General features: G+C 50.5%; 1 protein-coding gene across 1 annotated transcript in view; it reads right to left on the bottom strand.

The window, feature by feature from the left end:
* The window catches only part of PAIP2B (poly(A) binding protein interacting protein 2B), a 43,249-nt gene that overhangs the window by 11,930 nt on the left and 4,626 nt on the right, over positions 1-26,693 (bottom strand). The window contains exon 2 of the mRNA XM_053254899.1: positions 101-264. Within this exon, the coding sequence (XP_053110874.1) occupies positions 101-256 (156 nt within the window). The 5' untranslated portion in view covers positions 257-264. The remainder of the gene's footprint in view (positions 1-100; positions 265-26,693) is intronic.

Below are 26,693 nucleotides of genomic sequence, written 5' to 3'. Positions count from 1 at the left end.
CCATTTGCCCTGAGCAGTGAGGAAGCAAAGAGTCCCGTCCCCCCCCCCCCCCCCGCCCCACGGGCTCAGGCCCATCTGCACTCCTGGGCTGCCAGCTCACCTGGCGGTTGAAGTCCTCCTCATTCTCCATCCACATGTACTCTGCGAAGGGGTTGTTTTCCTTCTCGTCATGCCCATTCACTACCTGGTCCTCCTTGGATTTGGCTGGGGTGGCTGCAGGTGGAGTCGTGTTGGCCACGTTGGAACCATTCATCATTATGGAATCTGAGAAGAGAAAGAAGTCGGCAGGGGAGCAGGGAGACGTTGTTAGCAACAGGAAGTGATGATGGGACCCAAGCAAACTCCTCTTGGCTAGAGCAGCAGGAGCCAGGAATGGGGTCACCAAACCCCTTAGCAAGCCCCTGAGAGGCAACAACTCTCTGGACTGGTGCCTAGAGATGGAGAATTTTGGGATGGTGTGTGCTTGCGTACATATATACATATACACACCACTTTTCAGCTAAAACATTTTAAAGGGGGCAACACAGAAAAACTACAAGAAGATAATTTCCTGTCCCCAAAGGGTTCACACTCCAAAAAGGAACACAAAGTAGATCCCAGCACCAGCCACTGGGAAGGATGCTGCCCTAGGACCGAATGGGGACAGTTGCTCTTGTGAAATATAATCACTACTCCGAAAGGTGCCTCTTTGCCCAGTCAAGAGGGGGTTGGAAGCCAGTGGAGGCAAGCTCTCTGCTGAACACTCTCCCTTTCTGGCCCTGAAACTCTCTGCTGAACACTCTCCTTTTCTCTCCCTTTCTTGTGTGCTTGTGCACAGACAAAGAAACAAACCACAAGAGTCCTTTGGGAAAGAGGAGAGCTCCACAGGCTTGACTTGGTTCTCCTCTGCTATACTTGCACTTGTGTCTGTGAAGCTGTTCACAGTGAGGGTCTTGGCCTAGAAGGAGGGCAGCATATAGGACAGAGACTCCGCTCCTGCTTAGTCCTCTGCACGTGGACCCCAGAGTTAAATCCCACTGGGTTCCACGGGGCTTCTGCTCATGAAACGGAATCAGAGAGGAGTCTTGCAGGACACTTGGCCCACCCTGCTTAGTGCAAGAGGCTGGGCATAGAACTGCATCCTCACTTTCTCTCCAGAAAGGAAGACGGAACCGCTGCCCCAGCGCCCGCTCCTCCAGCCTGTTTGGCTCACTTGGTGACTGGGGGGGGGGGGCGGGGGGAGCCACTGGCTGTTCTCTTGGGCAATAGCCACCTTGTGAGGAGCTGCTGCCACTAGAGCCAGCGGCAGATATTTTTCTCCCAGGAAGAGCGCGAGGTGCAGCAGCAAAGTGAAAAAGTGCGGCTGGGATCCTCTACACCAGTATTCCTTAGCCTTGGGCCCCCAGATGTTGTTGGACTACAACTCCCATCATCCTCAGCCACAAAGGCCATGTCTGGGGATGATGGGAGTTGTCGTCCAACAACATCTGGGGGCCCCAAGGTTAAGAAATGCTGCTCTACACAGCTGCATAGGAGTAAGCGCCACTGGATTCAGTAGGGCTTACTCTGGAGCAAACATGCAGGGGAAGGACTGTAGCTCAGTGGAAGAGCATCTGTTTGCAAGCAGAAGGTCCCAGGTTCACTCCCAGAGAGGAGCGGGGAAGCCTCCTGCCTAAAACCTTGGACAGCCGCTGCCCGTCTGTGCTGACAATACTTCGGCTAGATGGATCAGTGGTCTGGCTTCAGATAAGGCCTCATGGCCACGCCCCTCATTCCCAGGAGTCCACAGTTGGGAACCCCTGCTCTAGAGGAGGCAAGACCCATTAAGCCCACCAGCACACTATGGGACGGCACAGGCAGAGGGCTCCATCCTGCTGCCTTCCTAGCCCCTGAAGCACGCCCAGCGATCCTGTCCTCCACAAATGCCGGCTGCAGGGACACCCAGCCTGAATCCTGTCAATATCCCGTGCAAACCAACACTGAGTCTGGATTTTGTTCCAAAAAGGGGAAGCTCAGAGGCTAGAAAAAGCAGGTGTCATGGCCCAAGTGAAACCCTGGCTTTCCTTATTAATATAGCTGCTCGTTCTCCGAGAGGCAGCATGTGCCAAGCAAGAGCTTGGAAGTGAGCACCACACAAGGCATGGGAAACGGCAGCAGAATGAACGCACACTGGAGAGCAGGGGGAGACCCAGCTTCAGGGGGGTGGGGGGCAGACTGAGGCACAAAAGAGTTGCTTGGAGTCCATTATCTGATTTGCGGCACAATCCAGGCTGCTCTCCAGCAGTGCAAGTACTGCAACTGCTACCCAGTACAATCCTGTGGTGGCAGCAGCGGTGGCAGCAGCTACTACTACTTTTCAACAGAGTTTCCAAAGCGGTTTACACAGAAAAGAGCGCGCGCACACACACACACACACACGATGGCTCCCTGTCCCGAAAGGGCTTACAATCGAAAAATGAAACACAAGGTAGACACCAGGAACAGCTGCTGGAGGAATGCTGTACTGGGGCCGAATAGGGCCAGCCGCTCTCCCCCTGCTAAATATAAGAGAACCACCACTTTGACAGGCGCCTCTTTGCTCGGTGAGCAGGAGTTAAGAGAACGGGGCTCAGACCCAGGAGCCTGGGCTCAAGTCCCCGTCTCTGCTGTAGATGCTTGCAAAAGCTACTCTCGCAGCCTCCGCTTACCCATCTGCCAAAGGGGGACACAATGGCTTCTCTCGGGAGGCGTTGAGAAGCACCCCATGAAAGCAGTAACAGGGGACATCCACAAAACATCATGCATGCTCTACTGCACCCCCACTTTTTTGCACTTCTTTCCTCTGACCCTCTTCTCCCCCACACACTGCGGCCTTGCCCCTCCAGGAAGGGGAGGTATAGCTGTGCTCCCTCCAACAGCCACCTCCCCTCCCACCCTGGACTTCATGTACGATGAGCAGAAGGCCTCCAAGCCCTGTCCATGGTGCCAGGCCTGCCCACGCACAGCTGGACTGCTGTGCTTCAAGATTCCCCTTCGAAGCAACTCTGCTCCAGCCAAGCCACACGAGGCTCTCCGGGGAGTCCTTCGCTGCCTGCATGGCACAGCCACGCTGTGGGCAATGCTCTGAATTGTCGGTGGGTTTTAGCTGACTTTCCTTAAAGAAAATAAGCTTATGAGATCACCCGGCATAGTGTGTGAGTGTGTGTGTGTCCCTATCAACTCTGCAATGCCTGGACCATTAGGAACCAAACTGAGCACTGTTGAGGAACACATGGGGACCCCTCAACGGCGTAGTTGGCAATGCGATGGCAATTCAAGATGGCAGATGCAATGACCATTTGAAGAGACGCAAGTGGGCTAACTTGTGAGGATGGTAATCAGCAATTCAGATAATAACGAAAAGCACCTGGGCAGATTTGTTCTTACCAGAACATTTCCCCAAGAGCACATCTTGGGATGTGAGTCACTGGACTGTGCTGGCTGAGTGGGCCTGGCGTTTAACCCTGAGAGGGGCTGGGCAAGTTCATACGGGGAAAGGGAGCCCTTCAGATGAACTCAACCCAGAGAGTTTAGGACTTCAAGCCCAGCCCTTTACATGGAGCCCAGAAGCACAGTGGGAACCAGAGCAGCTGGGCTAAAAGAGAGCTCCAGCCACCCTCTAGCAGCAGCACTCAGCACCAACCACCATTTTGGAATTGCTTTCAAGGGCAGCCCCACGTAGAGCACATTACAGTAGTCCAGACTGAATGTAACCAACCCATGGACAACCGAGGCCAGATCTTCATTCTCCAGACAGGGATGCAGTCAGCACAGGACATGAGAGAGAGTGTGCATACATGTGTGCACAGTACTATATTGCCCATGAGGAGCAGAATACATGGCTACGATGAGACGGAAGCTTCTTAAGGCACTGTGGCGCATTGCTTGGCCAGGGAGGACTCTGTCGCAGACATACTGCTCACTCCTCCTGCTGCAAGCAGGACACCTCCTTGTCTGACAGTTTTGAAAAACCTTTCATTTAGGAAAACTATCAGTATGTCAGAAATCCAGGACTACACAAAAAGAAAGCCCTGGAGCAAAGGCCACCTTGGCTCTCCAGCTGCTGCCGAACCATAACTTCCATCACCCCACGTTGCAATCGATTGCAGCTGGGGATGATGGGAGTTGTAGTTCAGCAACCGCTGGAGAGCCAAGGTGGCCTGCCCTCCTCTAGCGGCATAGAGACCACCAGCAGTTTGGCAGATCAGACGTTTTTGCTACCTCTACCACAGAACATGTTTATTTAATTGTCATAAAACACTCTTCTCTCTTTTCAGATTGAAAGTAAATAAAGGACACATGGTAATAAAACGCAACTCCCCCCACCCCCGCCAATCTAGACATGAAAGCAAAACAGAACACACACCCTGACTTTTGATTATGGTTAGTGCTCAGATTAGATTTTCCAAAGTGGGGCAAACTGATCTGAGCCACACACAATCCCAGTCCTATGAACAGAAGTAGTTTTTGGAATTGCTTCATTGTGCTTTTACTTTATTACTGAGAGTTTTCTTGAGCACATGTGTAAAAATCAGTGGGATTTTTAAAAAAATAAAATGGCTCAAAACACACTGGTTTGTTACAGACGCAACTTCCATGTAAAAAGACAAACAAACCAGCATGTACCCCACAAAGGCACTCCCCAATTCTACAATGTGGAGGTACCTTCAGCAAACCAGCCTTGGATAAGCCCAGTGGTTTTCAATCTGTGAGAAGCACTGCAGAGGCTGCCCATGAAGCTATCGGAAATGGCAGCTGCCTTGCCCTGGAAGACAATTATCCAAAAGTCTCAGGAATGCCCAACTGCGATCATATCCCTGAATGCCATGCAATCTGCAAATATTACACAGCCATGCACAGAGTTCCTGGGCTAGCTTGGACGAAACTTTGCCCTACACATGATAAGGACATGTGCATGCAGTGAACTTCAACTAGTATGTGGGTTAGGTACCCAGGAGCAATTTGGATGAAGTGCCTCCCCACGCGATTAAAAAAGGGCACCCCTGTACACTGGGAGGAAGGAGAGAGATGAATGCTCACAGCACACGCACATCCTTATCCTGTAACGCCCAGGGCTCTATGCAAAAGGGGCGAAACCCACATCACTTTGTGGGAAGGCACCATGGCCCAGCAAGCACGCATGCTTGGCCTGTCTAAATCCTTAGCATCTCCATTTTAAAAATATACATAGAAGAGAAAGGCAGTAAGCTGGGGAGAAAGATCTCCGAGGCCTGAGGTGAAGTTTCCAATGTGAAGCAGCTTCAGAATTGGTTGGGAATATGCAAGCTAAGTTTTGGAATATGTGGGGAGGGGGGGAGGGAGAGCGTGAGCGAGCACCCCGAGCAAATGCAGAGCATCACGGACTATCAAGCAGCAGACACCCACATTCAAGTCAGGGGGTGTCACCATCCAGCGGCCTCGGGTCCTGGCCCCAGCCCGTCAGGGATGGGTGACCGTCTCCCTGGCCGAGCCCAGGAGAATGGGGACGGGGCCCTCAGGGAGCGCCAGGCAGGCCCAGCCTCTCTTCCCCACACCCACACCCCACCGCAGCCATTTCCCCGAGCTGCCAAAAGGCTTTCCCAGCCGTTTGCCAGGTGCTCCACAACAAAAGACGCAGGCTGGCAACGGCTCCCCTGCCAGACGGGCTGTAAATCAGTCCAGAGAGGAGAGAGTCCCCTGCTGAGCGGGAATTGGCAGGAGAAAGGGAACCCGCCACTTGGAGAGGCCGTGGAAAAATACCACGCGCCGCCGATGAGATAAACAGCAAGCAAGCGAGACTCCGGGAGGGAGCTGGCAGCCAAGGGGATGAAGAGGAGGCTGTTCCTGCGCTGCGGGGGGGGGGAGGGACGGGGGCTGAGCCTCCCCCTCCCTCCCTGCAGCAGGGCTGGACTGCTTGGGGAGGAAGAGCCATCCGAGCACCCTCTGAAGAGCATTGCCCCAGCCTGCAAGCGGTGGGAACCCAGAAGGCCCCAGGGCCCCTTAGCAGACAGGCATCTGCTGGGGCCAGGGGGCGCTCCCAGCTCCCGAGTGCACACAAGGAGGCGGCTGTGCAGCCAGCCCAGCTGTCAGGAGCCAGCACAACAAGCTGTCAAAGCCTGGGCTGGCAGCTGGGCAAGATCAGTGGTCTCCACGCCGCCGCCGAGTTCATTCAAGGTTAAGTCGCTGTGGCAGACGCAGCTCCTGTCCAGCCGGGGGGGGGGGGAGGGCCAGCCAAAAGCCGCCCCTGCAGCCAGCAAGAGGAGGTCTCCCGCTCGCCTTGCCCAGACGCAGGAGCCGGCCTGACCCGAGGGCTCGAGCAGCGGTCAGGGAGCGTCACGTGACCCACTCTGGCCTCTCAGCGCCAGGAAGCTTCCTCGGCTGGTCCCAGGCCCAGCTGGATCAGGCCAAAAGCAACACCACCACCACCAGAGAAGGGCCTCGATCCAAATACCAAAGAACTTGACACAATGACAAACTTGGACTTTATAGATAACTAATTGTTTACAGTACGTTCTCTCCAGAGTTGCAATACAGAATCTCTCAATTACAATCACTGCAAGACCCTTCTGCTTGGAAAATATAATCCATAGCTGGTATCTGCCAAACGCGTTGTGCCTATACAGTCTTCACCAGTGGCTTTTCTACTCCAGCTTATTGCAGATAAATAAGATCATACGCAGTATCCATTTCTATAAAAGTAGCAAAATGTTTAAACAACATGGCTAAATTTTCCGAATAAAGCACACCAACTGTACCACCTTAGTATAAAAATGCTTGACCAAACATTCCAAACTCACCCCTCCTGGAACCAACACTTTGCTTATTTCCGGAGGACCTTTCGTTACTGCGGATACCAGCAACAGATTATATTTTCCAAGCAGAAGGGTCTTGCCGTGAATGTAATTGAGAGAGTCTATACTGCAACTCTGGAGAGAACTTACCATACAGCACGTCCCCGCATCCTGTTTCGCACCACGTCCAACCAGCTGCCTCCAGGAAGCCCACAGCCGCCCTCTCCTGCAGTCACTTCCCACCAAGGAGGCCTCCTGACTCCACCTGCAGCTCGTCCTCCTAAGCCAAGCTGAAAGGCGGCATGCAGACCCAATCTCCACCCGGCATCCTTCCGGTTGGCCACCAGTCCAAGACCCCCGGCAAGGCTGCTATGCCCGGCAACGAGGAGCTGGGGCCGACCTCAAGCTCAGCAGTGGGGTGAAGAGCTGGGTTTGCAGCCTGCAGCCTGACAGTCGGGGGGGCTCCCAGCCAAGCAGAGTGTGGGACACCCTCCTGCCAAAACTGCTGGAGAGCAGCCACCTTTCCCCCAGTCAGGAGTGTGGAGTCTATTTTTAAGGATGTGACAATGAGAGGGAGGGCGGCTGATCGATGCAGAGCTCTCTCTTGGGGCTCAACAACCCTGGTTTGTTGCAGCAAAACAAAGGCCGGACAGACAGCATAAGGACCCGGAGGAGGGTCCGCCCTCCTGCCTTTCATCCCAGAATCATCCACTGCTTCTCTGCCCACAGTCCATCTCCTCGGAGGACGTTGAGTGCCTTGCAAGGCAGCAATGGCTCAAGCCAGCTTGGCCACTGCCCGGAGGGGAAAGGCATCCGCCCCAGAGGGGCCAACTTGGAGCTTCCATTTCTCAACATCCTGCAAAGTAGGGACCCCGGAGCACGGAGGCCCCGGGTCAAATCCAACCGGCCAGGTCCAACTGGTGACCTGAAATGTGTACTTTTATAACCTGCAATCTGCTGGATGCCTAGTCTGTGTTTTATTCAATGTCTGTACATGTAAGAGGATTTAAAATTTAAAGAATCTGAAACGCAAGTCAAATCCCCTCTTTCTGTTTGTTTTAGGTGTTTCCCCGATACAGATCCTGGGAGAACCCCTGCTGTATCTCGAGTTATCTACCCGGCCGTAGCTGCCCTTGCCCTGCAGCAAAGGGCCTTGCTCTCTCACTCCAGTCATCCTGAGCTGCTCCCTCTACTCTCTTGCTGTGCCCACAGCACAGTCTGAGCTGTCCAAGTTCCTGGAGGGTGGAGCGGGGGGGGGGGGCGGCGGGGCGGGGGCAGGGGATGGATTTATCCACTGCATGCTGTAAGATGGGACTAACAAACAGCTTCCCATTTTGTGGAGCACCTCAGCCACTGAAGTGCAAGGTAGGAGTCTGTTCTCTCGCAAAAGAAAACTCTTGCCTCCGGGGACTTGCAGCAGACTTAACTGCTGCTTTCCACAGCTGCAAATGCAGAGTCTGAAGCTCCCCGCTGCATTTATTTGCTACCCACGGAGTCCATAATCAAACGCCTCTCCATTGACCAGGGGCAGCTGCATCCTGCTGCTTTGCACAAAGATCGCGCCTTGGAGAGCGCCTCTGCTGGAGAGTGATGGGCCGGGGCAGAGCCCAACCCCTGGCAGAGAATGCCCAGCAAGATACACCAAAGGTCTGACTCGGAAGACGGCAACTCTTAAAAGAGCCACGCCTCAGCCCTGAAGCCTGTGGAAAGTGTGTGGACAACCCGTGCTGCAATCTCAGAGAGGAGGCTGCCAAGCAAGCTTGCCAGGGGGCAGGAGGCAGAGCTTCCTCCCCCCACCCCCCCACCCCCCCCACCCCCCAAGCTCAAGAAGGCCAAGCATGCCAATCCACAGAGTCCACCTCCTTGTGGGCACAGTGAGGCCTGATCTGAACACAGTCCCAGGGGCCCATTCTGCTCTTAAGAGACCCAGGACCCACTTCGCAAACCCCCGCCCCCCGCTGCCTTGTGTTCACAGGGACACCCTGCTCCCAAGGCCTCAAAAGCAGGGTCTCCTCCCACGCTGCCACAAGTGCCTTTCCCAGGGCCCTGCCAGGCGCAGAAGCCCAGCGAGTTGTAATGCTGCAGCAGCATTTTAGAAGGTGCTTCGGGAGAGGGAGAGGGAGAGGGAGAGAGGACTCCTCCGTGATTGAAATGCAGCTAACGTCAGCACACGCAAACTGTTCTAATTAAAGAGAGCACCAAGGCGTGCATTTTACGGCTGCTCAATTAGCAGCAGGATGTGCAAGACACAACAGCTTCGGAGAACTGGAGCACAGGCAGCACCGAGGCAGAGCCCAGCCAAGCCACACAGCTGGCAGTAGAGGAGCCCACGCGGCCAGGACAGACACATGGCCAGGCTCAAACCCTGCAGCACTTCCCCCTCGGGGTCCTGGTCCGGAGGGGCTGCTCGACAGTGACTGAAAATACCCAATGCTTCCGCAGGGTGCCTGAAGAGGGCCCGTGACCTACAAAAACAGCCTCCAATCTGATCCTCCTGCTTGCCTCAAACTGGGCCCCGACACAACCTGGCAAATCAGCCCAAGGCCATCAGCTTGCCAAAATTAACAGCTCACACAGCTATGCTAGTCATCTGTGGTGTATCAATGGCCTAGAAGGGGGGAAAGGGAGCCTTGCCCATTTCCTTTACTAAACTCTGGCTGCCTAGAGACAATTTCCAACTTGCCAGAGGTGACTGCACAGGCTCAGGCTTACGAGCTGCCATCAGAACACAGCGCTCGGCAATTCCACCCCTCGGAAGAGCAACACGCAGGAGCCAACACCTGCTGGTGACATTTGCACACAGTGGGATGCAGCAGGTGGGAGACAACCTGAGCGGCTGGAACAGATCCGGGATACCACAGCAGCCTCGGCGGAGGAGTAAGAACTGCCCTTTGGAAGGGCCAAGTTGAGGAGCCTTTTGTAAATGACCAGCCAGTCAACAAACTGAGTTCTCCAAGCTATTTATAGGAGCTCACCTCACCCCTGACATTCCCACTCGAAAAGCTCTCTGGCAAAACAGCAGCAAGCTGGGAGAGAGAGAGAGAGACCCCCTCCACCCGCCAAGAACTTTTGCTCAGCCCTGCAAACACATTCACAAAGACGCTTACTGGACAGTGTGCAAATTCACGTCTACAGCTGGAATTTGGAGTACACAGGTAGCCTGAAAGGGAAGAGTCCACTTCTGTGCGGCTCTGCTGTCTGCTCACCTAGAGGTGATCTTGACCCCCCAGCGAGGAGCTCTATGCAAGGAGAGCAAGGCCAGGGCTCAGGCAGGACCACAGGCATTCAAGTCTGCATTATGAGATTCTCAGCTATAGAAGTCTATAGCAGGTGGTATAGAAATAGGAGAAATAAATAAATTTCCAAACGTTGAGACAGCATTAATCAGAAATGTTCATTCCACAGTCCAGGAACACATAAGGTTCTTGGGCAAGTACAGAAAGAATGCAAATCAGTGCATGTGGCCAGACTTTATGGCACAGAAACATATTCCATTTGCACATTTATGAACCGCAGGCCAGATATTCAATCACGTACTGGAGGTGTTACCATTTTGGAACCCCTGAACAAGGAGCAGCACGACGACATGAGAAGGGGTAAACCAAGAGCAGGATCGGCCATCTCTCCCCACAACCCCGGATTTCAGTTGGCCAGCTGCTCAAAAGACTGCAGTGGGCTACAGAAACACCACGTAGAACTCAGTTCAAACACCTGCTCAGCCAGGAACTCTCCACTGTGCTGGCCTAGTTATGACCTGCTGGGCTCACAATCTGAAAAATGGGACTATTGTGGAAATTCACAAGACACAGGAGGCTGGCTATGGTTATTTGTGTGGCAAGATGTTCAATAAAGTGTTCAATCGACTGTTGACCAGCCCAATCAAATAATGTTGCCAACCAATATTATTTGACCACCATGTCAACCCTACCAACATCCAACCCCCTGTATCGCACTAGCGCAGGGCTTGACAAACCCCAAGTACCAAGGAGCCACGGTGCCTAGAAATTTAACCATGGTGCCTACACTAGGATATTCAGAGGCTGAGTTATTTAATAAAATCTTTATTTGTCCCAGGCAACCCTGTTTCTGGTCCAAGTGTGTTACTTAAAAGGGGGACAAAGAAGAGCCCATTTACCCTCCCCCTCCACAATGTCTGTCACTAAGTCTGGTAATTTTGCCAAGTGTCCTCTGTCTGGTTCCTAAATTTTGTGGTTCCCAGATCCAAAGAAAATTGGTCAAGGCCTGCGCTAGCACGAGTGCGCTCTCTCTCTCTCTCTCTCTCTTGCCTACCATGTACATGGCTCAAAGACCAAGACCAAGGGTTTCTCCGTTCAGTCAGCAACCCCTCTCTCTTTCCACTTTGCAAAAAGCATTTTAGCCAAATATGGTGCCTGTTAAAGGCTCACCTCCCAATGGTCAAGTCAATCCTATTTCTGAAATAGTGAGGCTGCTGCACAATTAGATCCCATTTCAGGCTCAGAATTAGATGGTAAGCCCCCTCCTTGGGAAGCTGTTTAATCGGCTTTGGGCAACAGTCAACAGCATTGGCAATCTTTGCAGAAGTGCAACAAAACGGGGGCAGACCAAAGGGCCAGTCATTTGTAAACAGTCAGCTTCATGGCTGGTGGAGATTTTAACTCAGAGCCACTCTTTCTCCCCAACCAACCTTTGATCCCCACTCTGGTACCATAAAAGGCCATTCCTACCACCATTTTCACCACCAAATTAAGTTGCAAACCCCAAAATGTAGGCAAGTGTGCATCCAACAATCTTGTCAGAAAAGGGAGTTCCTGGGTCATCAGCTGCAAAGTTTCAACACGAATGCTGTGGTTGTTCTAAACTCCCTTTTTACAGAACTGCTATTCAAAACACAACCACAACTCCCAGTCAAGCCTAAAGCTGCCATCCTATGCACAGTTTAGCTGCCTTGAAGACAGAGGGACTTGCTTCTGAGAAAATACCAACCAGGTAGCACAATTACTCCAGGCTTTGTCCTTGGGGGCAGGGATGCTAAAACCACAACTCAGTTCAAACCACCAAGGGGTTCTGAAGACAGCTCAAGATTCATATTTCAGCTAGCCCTGATGACTCCAGGAGCAGACCCTTAAGCTGCTAAGAAGCTACTTTTGGATGTCCCTCCACACCCAAGACAACAACTGCTTGGTAAGGGGAGCAATGCAATACAACAAATATTTTATATATGGCATTTCAACAAAAGTTTCCCAAAGCGGTTTACATAGAAATAAGGTACATACATAAATAAAACGGCTAAAATGGCTCCCTGTCCCCAAAGGGCTCACAATCTAAAAAAACCAAACCCAAATAAGATAATAAGGATGTGCACAGACCGGTTTGGAGGCCCTTTTACAGGCCTCCAAACCGGTTCAAAAGTCCAGTGGTTCGGAGGTGGGGGAGGATATCTTTAAGGATGGGGGGAGGGTGCTTTTACCTCTCCCACTGCATTGCTAGTGCTGCCTCTTAAAATGGTCCAACAGGCAGCAGCGTACCTCCTCGGACCAGAAGTGGCCAGTGCAAGTGCACACGGTGTGCATGCACAATGGGCACTTCCGGTCTGAAGAGGCACCGGGGTTAGGGTTAGAGGTACACTGCCACCCTGTTTTAAGAGCCAGCTTCAGAGAGGGAAATGCGGCGGGAGGGGTAAGAGCATCCTCCTTTGTCCTTAAAGAAATCACCACCACCACCACCACCTTCGAACCAGCAGGCGCCAGTTCCATGCACACCACTATAAGACAGACGCCAGCAACAGCCATGGAGGGATGCTGTGCTGGGGCTGGATAGGACCAGTTGCTCTCCTCCTGCCCAATGAAGAGAAACACCACTAAAAAGGTGGCTCCTTGCTCAATTAGCAGGGAAGCACGAGTCAGGCATGCAAGCCTCTATACACCCCTAACCGGCTCTTACTCAGAAGATTTCATTCAGAACTCAGTGGCCAGCAAAGGGCGTGGAAGAGATATCAAGACAACAATTCTACATAAACTGGACTAATCCAGCACTCATAAGAACAGCCCCGCTGGATCAGGCTCAAGGCCCATCTAGTCCAGCATCCTGTTTCACACAGTGGCCCGACCAGATGCCGCTGGGAAGCCCACAGGCAGGAGCTGAGGGCACCCCCTCTCTGCTGCTGTTGCTCCCCTGCAACTGGTACTCAGAGGCATCCTGCCTCTGAGGCTGGAGGTGGCCCACAGCTCTCCGACTAGTAGCCCTTGATAGACCTCTCCTCCACGAAGTGATCCAAACCCCTCTTAAAGGCATCCAGGTTGTTGGCTCTCACCACACCTTGTGGCAGAGAATTCCACTAGCTGGTTATTTTATTTTTATTTAGTGAACACATTTCTATACCGCCCAAGACACAAGTCTCTGGGAGGTTTACAACAAAACAATACAAACAACAAATGTTAAAACATTACAATAATTTAAAATTTAAAACAATGTTAAAACACTTTAAAACCATCACACTATTAGATACTGATTTTATAGTTTGATGGTTTTTAAGAGTTTCTTAAAACTCTTTGGAATGCGCTTCTTGCTGAAATAAGAGCCTCCCCATCTCTTACAGCTTTTGAAAAGGCATTCAAGACACGTTTGTACACCCAGCTTTTAATTAAAGAGTGCCTCTTTTTAAAAGCTCTAAGAGATGGGGAGGCTCTTATTTCAGCAGGAAGCACGTTCCAAAGCCTCGGGACAGCAATGGAGAAGACCCATCCCCGAGTAGCCACCAGACAAGCAACGGCAACTGCAGACAAACCGCTCCAGATGATCTTAATGGGCAGTGGGGCTCATAGTGAAGAAGACTTTCTCTTAAATACCCAGGGCCCAAGCTGTTTAGGGCTATATAGGTTATAACCAAGACCTTGCATTTTGCCCACTAACTTATCAACAGCCAGTGTAGATCTTTTAAGATAGGAGTGATATGGTCTCTCCGAGATGACCCAGGGACCAACCTGGCTGCTGCATTCTGGACCAACTGGAGTTTCCAGACCATGTACAAAGGCAGCCCCACATAGAGTGCATTGCAGTAGTCAAGTCTGGAGGTGAACAGCAGATGTACTACTGTTCTGAGGCCATTTATTTCAAGAAACAGACACAGCTGGTGTATCAATTGAAAGTGATAGCAGACACTTCTGGCCACTGCCTCAGCCTGGGACACCAGGGAGAAGTTTGTGTCCAGAAGCACCCTCAGACAATGTACCTGTTCCTTCTGGGAAAGTGTGACCCCATCCAGAACAGGCAGATCAAAATCATCTCCTGAGTTCTGTGCCCACACAATAAGTACTTCTGTCTTATCTGGATTCAGTCTCAGTTTGTGATGGGCTGAATGATTTTCAATCCCTTCCTAAGGATCCCTAGCATGGAAGTTGCGTTTTTTTATAGCTGTACTGAGTCTACACTTTCAACGAGCTGTCTACGAGGACCCCAAGTTCTATCTCCTGGTCTGTCACTGACAGCTCAGACCCCATCAGCACATATGTGAAGCTGGGGTTTTTTTTTTTGCCCCAATATGCATCACTTTACACTTGCCAACACTGAACCACTCGCTTCTCCCACTAAGCCAACCTCTTTGTCTCCATGCCCTACTAGCACTTAGCACTTACATTTATATACTGCTCTATATAGCTGGAGCTCTCTAAGCCAGTGTTTCTCAAACTTTTTGGAGTCAAGGACCGCTAAATTCTTCGTGCAGAGTTTCAAGGACCGCTACATTCTTCATGTGCAGTTTCCCGGACCAGCAGTTAGTAAAGGGGTTTCAAGTCTGTCTATCTATCTATCTGTCTATCTATCAGACTTCTATACTGCCCAAAACTTGCATCTCTGGGCAGTTTAGAATGAAAATAATATAAGCATTAAAATAATTAAATTTGGAATCTTTTGCAAACATGGAATATTAAGGGTTCTTAACCTTGGGTCCCTCAGTTAAACTCCCATAACCCCCAGCAACAATGGCATTTGGCCATTATGGCTGGGGATTATGGGAGTAGAAGTCCACCAACGTCTGGGTACCCAAGGTTGAGAACCCCTGAATCTAAAAGCCTGGGTGAACAAATTTGTCTCCAGTATGTCTGGAGTGGAGGTGCTTGTGATTACTCAGTGGAGAGGGGATGTTGGGCCATTAGAAAAATTCAAAAGCTACATGGGGCCAATGAAAACAACATACAAGCAAACCCCACTGATGCAAGAGGGAAACAGCGTTCCCTCTCAAGGCGCCTCGATCACAACAGGCAGCTGGGTTTCAATCAACCAACCTTTGGCTGCAAACAATGAGCATGCAAGAACCAGCAGCCCTTCAAGTGGCGCCCACTGCCATACTTTTTCCTCCATGCCCCCGCATCGCATACAGTTTGAAGCTGTAAAGATGGGGAATAAGATAGCTGTAGGAAGATCTCAGCAGCACGTGGAGGCAAGGCACAAGAAGGGTCCCATGCCTCCGTGATACTCTTCCTCTTCCGTGCCATGTGCAAAATTTAGTGAGTGCCTTGATTTCAGTTGGGGGGGGGGTTGACTCCCAGTCAGGGACCGGCACTCAACCCTTCGGGGACCGGCAGCGGTCCAGGGACCGGTGGTTGAGAAACACTGCTCTAAGCGGTTTACAATGATTTAGCATATTGCCCCCAACATTCTGGGTACTCATTTTACCGACCTCGGAAGGATGGAAGGGTGAGTCAACCTTGAGCCCCTGGTCAGGATCGAACTTGTAACCTTCTGGTTACAGGGCGGCAGTTTTACCACTGCGCCACCAGGGGCTACTATAACTAAGTCTAATTACAAGTAACTGAAATAACAGTATATTCTTACTATGTACCCCTTGTCTTGGCTGTATCCCCTTGCGATTTTTACACTGTAAGCCCCTCAGGGCTGGGACTTATCCTCATTCTTTGATTTGAAATGGTGGTGCTATATAAACTATCAGTAATAATAAATCAACAAACAGACTGTGGATCAACTTGTCACAGAGTTGGATCTGGGCAGCCAAGTACACCCTTGGGATCAGAGAGCAGAGTGAGTTTCTGTCCTGCTTCTAATAGATGCAACAACAAAAACCAACAACACACCAACCACTCCAGAGTCTGTTACTTTTTTGGTGGGTGTGTTTTTAAAAACAGAAACTGGAGAGAACTGCCTTGTGTTGTAAATGCAGCGGGAGGCTCTGGAGGTCTCATTCCACAGCAAGCTGCTTTCACCAGCAGGCCTATGCAAACAGAGAAGAGGCCACCCAGTAGCAGCAACGCCAAGAAGGGAGGGAGAGAAAGTAACATTGGACCTACCATGAAGGGTTCTTTCTCCTCTGAAGTAGGAGGTCTCAGCTCACAAAGAGTTAACTTCTACTCCTTGCTCCCGATAGACAGGAAATCTCAGGTGTTTTTCAAGTAGCTGAAGTCCATCCCCCTTCTCCCAGCACACTCAGGTGTGATTCCCCAGTTCTGACTGTCGAGTTTCATGATTTGGCTGCAGAACCCCTCAGTGTTGATGATTTGGCTGCGGAATGCCACAGTGCTGTGGAACTAGAGGTTAGCACGCAAAGGGAGTAGGATAGAGGATGGAGGCCCTGAGATATTAATCAAGGTAGAAACGGAGATTGTTCCAAGGTTAGCATCGGAACAATTAGTCCCGAAGGTTGGCGCAGATCAGCATGGCCTGACACCACACTAGTCCCTAATCCACGGGTGGGCCGCGTGACCTCCTACTTCAGAGGAGAAATAACCCTTCACGGTAGGTCCAATGTTTCTTTTTCCCTCGAAGTAGGAGGTCACGGATCACAAAGGGACTTACCAGAGCAGTTATAAGGTACCGGGGGGGGGGGGGAGTGGATCAGTTCTGTACCACTTGCTGGAGCACCATCCCCCAATTTTGTAGTGCTTGAGAAAGGGAGAAATGGCGGGCCATGTGGATGCCCGGCATATCTCCCCTAGCGGCGCCTGTGCTGTGAAAGCCGCCGAGGTGGCTGCCCTGTGGTAGAGTGTGCTATGATGCCCCATGGAAGCTGGGTTGATGTGGCTTGGTAGACTGTGGTGACGCATGCCCTCGGCCAACGAGCTAAGGTCACCTTAGGCGCTTTAGAGCCCTGTGAAATCACGTGGAGGGGCACGCAGAGGGCCTCGGACCGTCTTAGGTCCTTTGAATGTAGGTGTGTCAGGCTCTGTAACCCTCCAGGGAGTGCAAACTGCGTACAAGCGAATGTATGGGCTTGGAAGACTGAGTTTGTTAATATATTTAATTATTTATTTTGACCAAGGTAGGGTCAGTCTTAAGGACCACCACATCTGGCTGGAAGACGCAGAGCTCCCTTCGAACTGAAAGCGCCCCCCGATTCCGATTCCCCTGATTCACTCTGTGTACCAGAGTGATCATCACTTGGGAGAGGACCTTGTCGGATAGATACTTTAGCGGGATAGACGAAATCGTTTCAAAGTGGGCCCATGTGAGGGCATTCAGGACCTTACTGAGGTTCCATGAAGGAAGGCGATGAATCAGTGGAAGAGCGATACTGGTAGCTCCTCGAAAAAACAAGAGAGGTGGGGGTGGAACTGAATACTCCCTGCTCTCCTCAGGCCCAGGACCAAAGCTAAGACTGAGGTCTGTTGTTTCAGAGTAATGGGTCTCAGACCCTGGTCCAGGCCTGCCTGTAGGAAGGGAAGGCCGGATCTTGGGGGACTTTGGCCAAGCATAACTCAACTTTTTTATGCCTAGTCCATCTAAGGCGGCCTTTCTGAGGAAGACGGCCCAAGTCATCTGTTAATTCCTATTAGTGCTTTGGTGCCTAGTGGCCCGGAGGGAAAGGCTCACCGGTAGAAGGATGACTGCAGATTAGAATTTGAGCAGGAGCCCAGGTGTATGTCTGATCAGCAGCAAAGACAGGAAGGAACTGGGGAATCACACCTGAGAGTGCTGGGAGGAGGACGGACTTCAGCTACTTGAAAAACACCTGAGATTTCCTGTCTATCAGGAGCAAGGAGTGGAAGTTAACCTTTTGTGAGCCGTGACCTCCTACTTTGAGGGAGAAAACATGGCCACCACATCCGCAGCTCCCTTTCCCTGCATCCCAGCTGAATCAGGACACCAACACAGAGGCTTCAGCAGGCTGCATCACCAGGCTTTCCTTTGGAAAGCAAATCTCTCTTGCAACACATGCAGGCCAAGCTCAAGACATCCCTCCACTAAGCAGCATTAAGGACGATTCTCAGTCTCTAATCCACATGGCCTGCAATGTGGGGAATTGCCGATTTCAATTGCAATTTATGAACAGACTTATCACCATTGCTGTGCTTAATAAGAGCAAAGTGCCATTTTCTGGATCGGAAGTGGGGCAGGGGAAGAGCTGAAGAAGAATCACCCAATCCATAAAAGTGGTGGGATATGAAGCAAGGCCCCATAGCTCATTTCTCTGCACCTGGGGTTCCCATCTTGAATCCCCAGATGTTGTTGGACTGCAACTCCCAGCACCTCCAGGCACAATGGCCAGAGAAGCCCTATGCAATGGAACACGTGGCTTTCCTATGAATGGCCAGGCTCCAGTTCAGAGGGCCTACCCAACCATATGCCTGTCAAAACTTACTGGTCCTAGAGACATTCATCCTCTTATTCTCAAGACAGATACACATGTCACAATGAGCATCTCTCACTGACAATCACTTTTTTGGCCAGAGAGCACCTTGGCTCTCCTCGATGGGGAGGCAGATCATATGTAGCCTTGCACTTAGGTAAAGGTAAAGTGTGCTGTTGAGTCAGTGTCGACTCCTGGCGCCCAGAGAGCCCTGTAGTTTTTCTTTGGTAGAATACAGGAGGGGTTTTCCATTGCCTCCTCCTGCACAGTATGAGATGATGCCTTTCAGCATCTTCCTATATGGCTGCTGCCCGATATAGGTGTTTCCCATAGTCTGGGAAACACACCAGCGGGGATTCGAACCAGCAACCTCTAGCTTGCTAATCAAGTCACTTCCCTGCTGTGCCATTAGGTGGCTCAGACTTGCACTTAACCACACACACACACCCAAAAACTTAGCAGCACACTGAAAATTTACACTAGCCAATCTAGGTTAGTCGTTTGTGGCCTAACATACCCCATGTACACTCACAGACACACACAGACATACACACACACACACACACACTTCAGCCTCTGCAGGGAATTCTAACCCAATTCATAACAATGGCATGGAGCTATACTGAGCAGCTATACTGACGTGGGCTGAGCTGTTGGAGGATTCAACACAAAAGAACAATCAGCACTAATGGAGCTTAAGATGAAAACCCTCCAAACCCAGAAAAGGAAATTTTGCAAGTCATTAACTAATAGGTGCCTGTCTGCTGTGATGGGTGGGATGTGTTCAGAGGGACGGCTTGTATATTTTGGGAGAGGGTAAAGCATGTCTCTTATAGGAAGCTACCATATACGGAGTCAGACCATTGGTCCATCTAGCGCAGTACTGTCTTCACAGACTGGCAGCGGCTTCTCTTCACACTGAGACCGTGTCAGTGGAGGCTTGGCAGGGGTCAAGGTCAGAGATGGCCCCACAGCATGAGCATCCCCAAGAGGATTTGTTGCTCCCACAGAAGTGAATGGCAGCTGTTCACTTACCCAAGTGAAAGCACAGAGGGGCAGTTCAAGAGCACCAGCAGGGTGGGACGAAGCCGGCTTCCCATCCTTGGTAACCCCCTGCTGGAGAGGAACAGTCTTCTATCTTCATCGAGACCTGTCCTGGATTCCAATTCTAGTCCCAGCAGAGAGAGGCAGAACATTGAGAAATGGCTTTTAGCTAGCTGGAGAGCGAGTGTCAACTGGCTGGGAAGCATCAGCTTTCTTTGCAAAGCTGGACCACTGGACTCCAAACCCAAAACTATCTGCTGCACTAGACTGTAAACACTTGAGGGCAGGGACCTGTTGTCTTGCATGTTACTGTAAAACGTCACAAAAATTGATGGTGCCATGGGGCGCTGTTTGGTCTGGCTTTGGAGGCCCAAGAGGCTTCTGCCACATGAAGCACTTGTCACCAGCTTGCAGCGAGGGGTACCAACTGAAGCCCCTCCTGCACAGAGATAGCCTGGTAACAGCCCAGTTGGATTATAGAAATGCACTGGAAGCGTCTCTGAAGACTGTCTGGAAACCACGGTTCCAAATGCAGCCATCTGGGAGTGGACCATTAATTAATTAACTAACTAACTAACTAACTAACTAACTAACTATTATACTGCCCACTACAGACGTCTCAAGGCAGTTTACAACAATAAAACAAGCCAAGAAGTTTTAAAACATACAGAAAGGTCAAATTAAAATAGCTATCCATTAAAACAGCTAAATAGCTAAAAAGCTTGGCTGAAGAGATGTGCCTTCCGTTGTTTCCTAAAAGCCATCAGGGATGGAGCAGCTCAATTCTCAGCAAAAAGTGCATTCCACAGCCCTGTGGCAACCACAGAGAAGGCGCACCTGGTGGCATCCTCAGATGAACCTCCCTGAAGATCTTAATAGGCGGCGGGGTTCAGAACAAAGGTGGCGTTCTCTTAAAATACCCTGGGCCCAAACTGTTAAGGGCTTTATAGGTAATAATAAGCACTTTGTATTTTGCCCAGAAACCTATTGGTGGCCAGTGTAGTTCTTTTAAAACCAGAATATTATGGTCTTTTGGGGACATCCTGGAGACTAATCTGTCAGCAGCATTCTGCATCAATTGCAGTTTCCGGACTACGTACAAAGGCAGCCCAACGTAGAGTGCATTGAAGTAATCAAGCCACAGCTGAACAAGTGAACACAGCATACGGGCTTCTGGTCCTATTTAAAGTGGTGATATTGACCTTTCTAAGGACAGCTTAGACCCCAGTACCACACGGACCCCAAACACACAAGCCTTCCCTCTGAACACACCCCACCTGCCATAACAGATGGGCCATTTTTTCATTAATGACCTGCAAAATTTGTTCTCAGTGCTGGGTTTGGTGGACACTGAAGAAATTTCAAGGAACTTGCAGGGTACAAATGCACAGGACTGGGCTGAAGGCCTGTGGCTGCATGGCTAAATAAACAAAGCAGGTTTTTCTAGCAGCTATGCTAGGTGTCGTACAGAGTTTGGAAGTGATGTGGTCTTTGCCCAGAAACCTTGCACTCTTCAAGGACCACAGGCAGAGATAGGTGACGGTCAGCAAGGACTGGGATGACTTGGGGTGGAAGTGGGCGATCGGCCAAGGTGAGTCTAATGTGGTTCAGGTCAAGTTTTGCTGAAGTAGAGGAAGCAGCAGGTTTTGAGGAGGGACTTGAAAGAGAAGGAGGCAGATGGACAAGTAAAAGGAGGAGAGAGACTTTGAGCTGGAGGAAGAAGTGTGGTAGAAGCCCCAGAAATGGGCATTGGGGAAGGAAACTACCTGGTTATGGCCTCTAGCAGTAGAAGTGGAGCCAGGGAAGACGCAGCTGTCCAAGCAGAGTCTCAATCTGAGGAGGAAGCATTGATTGTCTTTCCTTTTAGGAGACCCAGTGGCCCACCAGGGTGGGGGGTGTCACTCCAGTAGCCAGGAACCCTTCAGTGCCCAAGAATATGGTTGCCCACTGGTAGCTCTGGTGGTTTACCACACGGGGCAGCTGTGCAGAGCTGCAGGTTCCTGGTTCTAGTTCCAGCAGCTCTTGAGAGGTGGAAAACAGGAAAATGTGCACCTCTTGGAGCTAGGGGAAAGGCCCAGAAGAAGGATATGCTGAGCAGACTGGAAAGAGGAACCATGAGGACAGGCCAGCAAGGAAGAGGCTTTCCCTGCATTCTGGGGTTCTCTTGCAGCTCCTTGCTTTCCACTTTTCCCGCCATCTGCCTGCCCTGGGAGCGGAGATATAGCCAATGGACCAACTAGCTGCAATTTCACTTGAGGCAGAAGTCTGACTGCTTTGAGGCGGCATGCAGTGGCAACATTGAGGGAGCACAGTCTAAAGCTCTGGGCAACACTGTTGGTGCTTTTGAGATGCCAGAGGTTTCCTTGCTGGTTATTTCCCTCCTCTTCAGCCTCACTGTCCTTGCAGCCGACAAGGCCTGGCACAGGACCAGATTCAGCTGTGCAACTAGCTGAGCTGACTCACTGTAGGGGATGCAGGACTGTCCTGAGACCTTGGTCCAAGCTGCTCTTTCCAGTTTTACATCCCAAAGGGAGAGCAGCAAAGCTGCCGATGTTCTAGACGATGCACACATTCAGTGTGGTTGTGCATAATGATGGAGCCCTAGGAATTATGGACTGCCTGAGGTGTCACTGGGGCTGTAGTCAACCCGGCCCCACAGAGTTCTCCTTCTGCCTGCTTTCCTGCTGGGCTGTAGTGATCCAACATTGTCCGAGAGGTCATCGTTTAGACTTTGCCACATAGAGCACTGGAGGCATTGTGGAGATTAGGCTTGTGAAGGACACACAGAATCTAGAATATGTATTGAAGCCCTGTTGAGGCACAAGATCTTCAGCCTTGCATATGTTCATTTAGCACACACCTCGCGCCTTTTTAAAAGGTTCCCAGAAGTAGCACCATCTCCACCTGGCCTCTTACTTGATCCTGCAAGCCAGTTCCACATTACAAGACAACTCTAGCTACCTGCCACTTTCTCCCCACTATTCCCTCAAAGATGTATGCCAAGTTGAAATAATGTCCATGTAGGAAGATGATGAAAGGCATCATCTCATACTGCACAGGAGGCAGCAATGATAAACCTCTCCTGTAGTCTACCAAAGAAAACTACAAGGCTCTGTGGGCGTCAGAAGTAAAAATCGACTTGATGGCACACTTTACCTTTGTCATGCTCCTTGCAAGGTGGGAGCCACATGCAACCAACAAGAAAAGGGCATCAAGACCAAGCAGCAAAGACAAAGAGAGGGGATTCCCGAGGGCTGCCTCACTTCCACGGAGTGTGTATGTGTGTGATTTTTGTTCTGCTGAGAGCCACCTTGGGCACTTCTGTGGAAAAGCAAGATGCGCATTCCCTACTAAAGGCAATCGCCGTGCCTCCGCTTCCTGATGCAGCAACTGATATTCAGAGATAGACTGCCTCCGAAGAGGGAGTCCCATAGGGAACCAATCAGCACTATCGTTTGCTAAGAGAATTTCAGTTTTCAGTTTACTCTGCAAAATGTTTTGGTAAATCTGACACTGATGGCTCTAGGCTACCTCCAGCATGTGGCAATGGCCAACAGCTTAGAGCCAACAGTTTTAAGTGAGGCTTAGACAAATTCATAGAGGGCAGGTCTACCAATGGCTACTAGTCTTGATGGCTATATGCTACCTCCAGCCTAAGAGGCAAGATACCTCTAAAAATCCAGCTGAAGATATTCTTGTGTCTAGAATGTGGGAGGAGAAACTTTCAAGGTCCCTCCAATTGGTCCAATGGTGTCTTTGGGCATTCCTGTCTGGGTCGTGGTCATGGTGGTGGTTTCAGCCACCACGGGCTTAAGCAGGCCATGCACTCCTTTTTGCAAAAAATCACCTAATGTAAGTGAACACTGCCATTTTTAAGGCCATCCATGTTTGTTTACACGTGGTGGTGTGCACCTTGCATATGACGCATCAAGGAATATGGGCCGTGGGGAGAGGGTGTGGGGCAGGCCCATCTGTCAGCTGACCTCAGTAACACTCCCAGGGGGCACAAGCCCAGCCCACAGCCCCCCACCCACACTATTGCACGTGGCCCCGCATTGCCAAGCTTGTCCCTTTGCTCTGCGTGTCCTGGGGATTCGTTACCCACCCCTCTCTTCAGGTTTCACAGCAAAACATGCAGCGACATGGCTGGATATTGTTACAGGAACATCCCAGGGAGCAGCTGCATCTCCCTTGGCTGAACTCGACATTCTCTTTCCCAGACTGAGCAAAGTGATGGAGGCAGCCGGTGTGTTCCAGCCACCTGGCCCTGTTGCTCCTAGGCACTGACCAGGGGTGGGGGGGCAGACGGTGGGCAAATGCTGCTCTTCAGAAGCACTGCATGGCACTTCTATATGCCTGGTCCAGGGCCTCTCTGGCCTCTGCCCAAATCCCCAGAGATCTGGGAAGGAGACTCTGCCTTGGTGGGCTGAAGAAAGGAAGTGGCACTAGACTGACTCACTCCAGAAAGCAACTCTCCTCTCTTCATGCAGGGTGTGAGATCAGGGCAATATCAAACATTCTAAATCTAAAAAATTGCCAATATAAAGCATTCTGTCTAGCAAAAAATTCACAATTTCCCACAGTGGGTCACTCTTCCTGGAGCTGGATGCTGTATGCATAGAAGTTGGACACAATTGCTGTCTCTTGTGTTTCTTGGCCCTTTTGGACATCTCAACTCATGCGTATCTGCTTTATTCCAGGGACCACCTGATATGTCTGAAGAAGTGGGTTCTGGCCCACAAGAGCTCATATCCCAATAGATACCACTGGATGGTTGTTAGTTGCTGCCACCGATTAACCTGGCTACGCTTCTGGTGAGTCTTATCTGTGGGTGGCATATGTCCAGCTTCACAATGGAAGTGGTGGCATTCTATCAAGCAGTGGGGTAGCCAGCCCAATGTCTGCCCTTCTGCCCTGTGGGCTGCTGTATGCCCCACTGACCTGCTGCTCAGAATGGCGGCAGCCTTCTCTTTGGATGCTGTGCATGCAGTCGGGTGGGAAACAGACTTGGGTCAACATCTGGGAGCAGCTCTGTAGGCAAGGCGCTGCGTGTGGCACAGCACCAGGACCTGGACTGTGGAATGTCAACCCCTGTTTCGATCCAGAAGAGATCTCCATGTCTTCTATTAGCTTCTCCTCTGTTCCTACCATCTCAAAGAAAACATTTCAGTGTCAGAACCTAAGCATTGCAACATTCAGAAGGCACATTCGTCAGAAAACGTAACTTGCCAGCATGTCATATACAAATCTAGTTAAAGACACCTGATATTGCTTGTCAGAGCAGTTTACATTACAGAATTAAAAAGGAGGAAGGAATAAAGTTAGCAGGAATACCCCTGCTAACTTGGCAAAGAGGCACCTTTTAACGTGGTGATTCTCTTTATTTAGCAGAGGGAGAGTAACGGCCCTATCCACCCCCAGCACAGCACCACTCCAGTGACTGCTGCTGGTGTCTTATCTTGTGTTTCATTTTAGATTGTGAGCCCTTTGGGGACAGGGATCCATCTTATTTACTTATTATTTCTCTGTGTAAACCACCCTGAGCCATTTTTGGTAGGGCGGTATAGAAATCGAATAAATAATAAATAAAATCACCAAACATAATTTTGTAGGCACAGCAGCAGCTAGATAAAAACAGAATTAAAACTGCAGATCTAAGCGACTCAGGAAAATAAAGAAGGATTTAACTGGCGCTGAAAGGTTAAGAAACTTGAGGCCGGGTGAACTTTTCTGGAGAGAGCATTCCAGAGCTGGGGCACCACAGCAGAGCAGGCCCTGTCTCAGGCCACCACCCACCTGAACACCAGGAGTGGTGGGACCGCAGATCAGGAAAGACCTCCAGGGCAGGTCTTAATACTCAGGCAAGCAGGCTCAGATGGGAGGAGGCAAGTGTGATCTGAAGTTAAGCCCAAGCTCAGTGGAACTTGCAGTTCATTTGGAGAAGGGGTGCATCTCTGCACATTGAGTTGCTGGCACTCTGTCAATGGAGGCTACAGGCCAGTCAGCTTAACTTCTGTGCCAGCTAAATTGATGCGAAGCATACTTAAGGACAAAACACATAGAGGAACAGGCCTTGCTGAAGGAGAACCAGCTTGGCTTCCACAAGGGCAAGTCTTGCCTCACTAACCTTTTGGAGTTTTTTGAGTGTATCAACAGGCATGTGGATAAAGGTGATCCGGTTGACATACTAGTATACTTGGACTTCCAAAAAGCTTTTGACAAAGTTCCCCATCAAACGCTAAAGTCAACTTAGCAGTCATGGGATAAGGGGACAAGTACATGTGTGGGTTGGTAACTGGTTGAATGACAGGACAGAGTAGGAATAAATGGACGGTTTTCACAATGGAGACAGGTAGGAAGTGGGGTCCCCCAGGGATCGGTACTAGGACCGGTGCTCTTTAACTTGTTTATAAACTATCTAGAAATTGGGGTGACCAGTGAAGTGGACAAATTTGCAGATGACACCAAACTATTTAGGGTAGTGAAGGGTAGGGTAGGGTAGATTGTGAGGAGCTCCAAAAAGATCTCTCCAAACTGGGGGACTGGGCAACAAAATGGCAAATGCAGTTCAATGTAAGGCAGATTGGAGCAAAAAAACCTCACCCAATTTCACTTGTATGCTGACGGGGTCTGAGCTGTTGGTGAATGATCAGGAGAAAGGTTTTGGTGGACAACTCATTGAAAATATCAGTGCGCGGCAGCTGTGAAAAAGGCCAATTCCACGCTTGGAATCATTAGGAAGGGGTTTGAAAAAAAGCTAGTATCATAACGCCCTTATACAAATCTATGGTGCACCCACATTTGGAGAACTGTGCACAGTTCTGGTCACCGTAACTTAAGGAGGACACTGTAGAACTGGAGAAGATGCAGAAGAGGGCAATGAAGATGACCAGGGGCCTGGAGCACCTTCCTTATGAGGCAAGGCTACAGCATCAGGGTTTTTTTAGTTTGGAAAAAAGATGACTGCAGGGAGACATGATAGAAGTCTATAAAATCATGCACAGTGTGGAGAAAGTTGAAAGAGAAATGCTTCTCCCTCTCTCATGACCTTAGAACCAGGGGTCATCCTATGAAACTGATTGCCAAGAAATTTAGGACCAACAAATAGAAGTACTTTCCCCACATAACTCATAATTATTCTAGGAAATTCTCTGCCATGGGATGTGGTGATGGTCACTAGCTTGGATGCCTTTAAAAAGGGCTTAGACAAATTCATGGAGGGCAGGTCTATCGATGTCTGCTAGTCTGGTGGCTGTGGGTCACTTCCTGGGCTCAGAGGCATGATACCTCTTAATACCAGCTGCAGGGGAGCAACAGCAGGAGAG

This window comes from Hemicordylus capensis, chromosome 5 (assembly GCF_027244095.1).
Source record: "Hemicordylus capensis ecotype Gifberg chromosome 5, rHemCap1.1.pri, whole genome shotgun sequence".
In the NCBI taxonomy this organism is placed as follows: domain Eukaryota; kingdom Metazoa; phylum Chordata; class Lepidosauria; order Squamata; family Cordylidae; genus Hemicordylus; species Hemicordylus capensis.
Note: the sequence above shows the minus strand (reverse complement) of the source record. Positions and strands in the feature narration are given on the sequence as shown.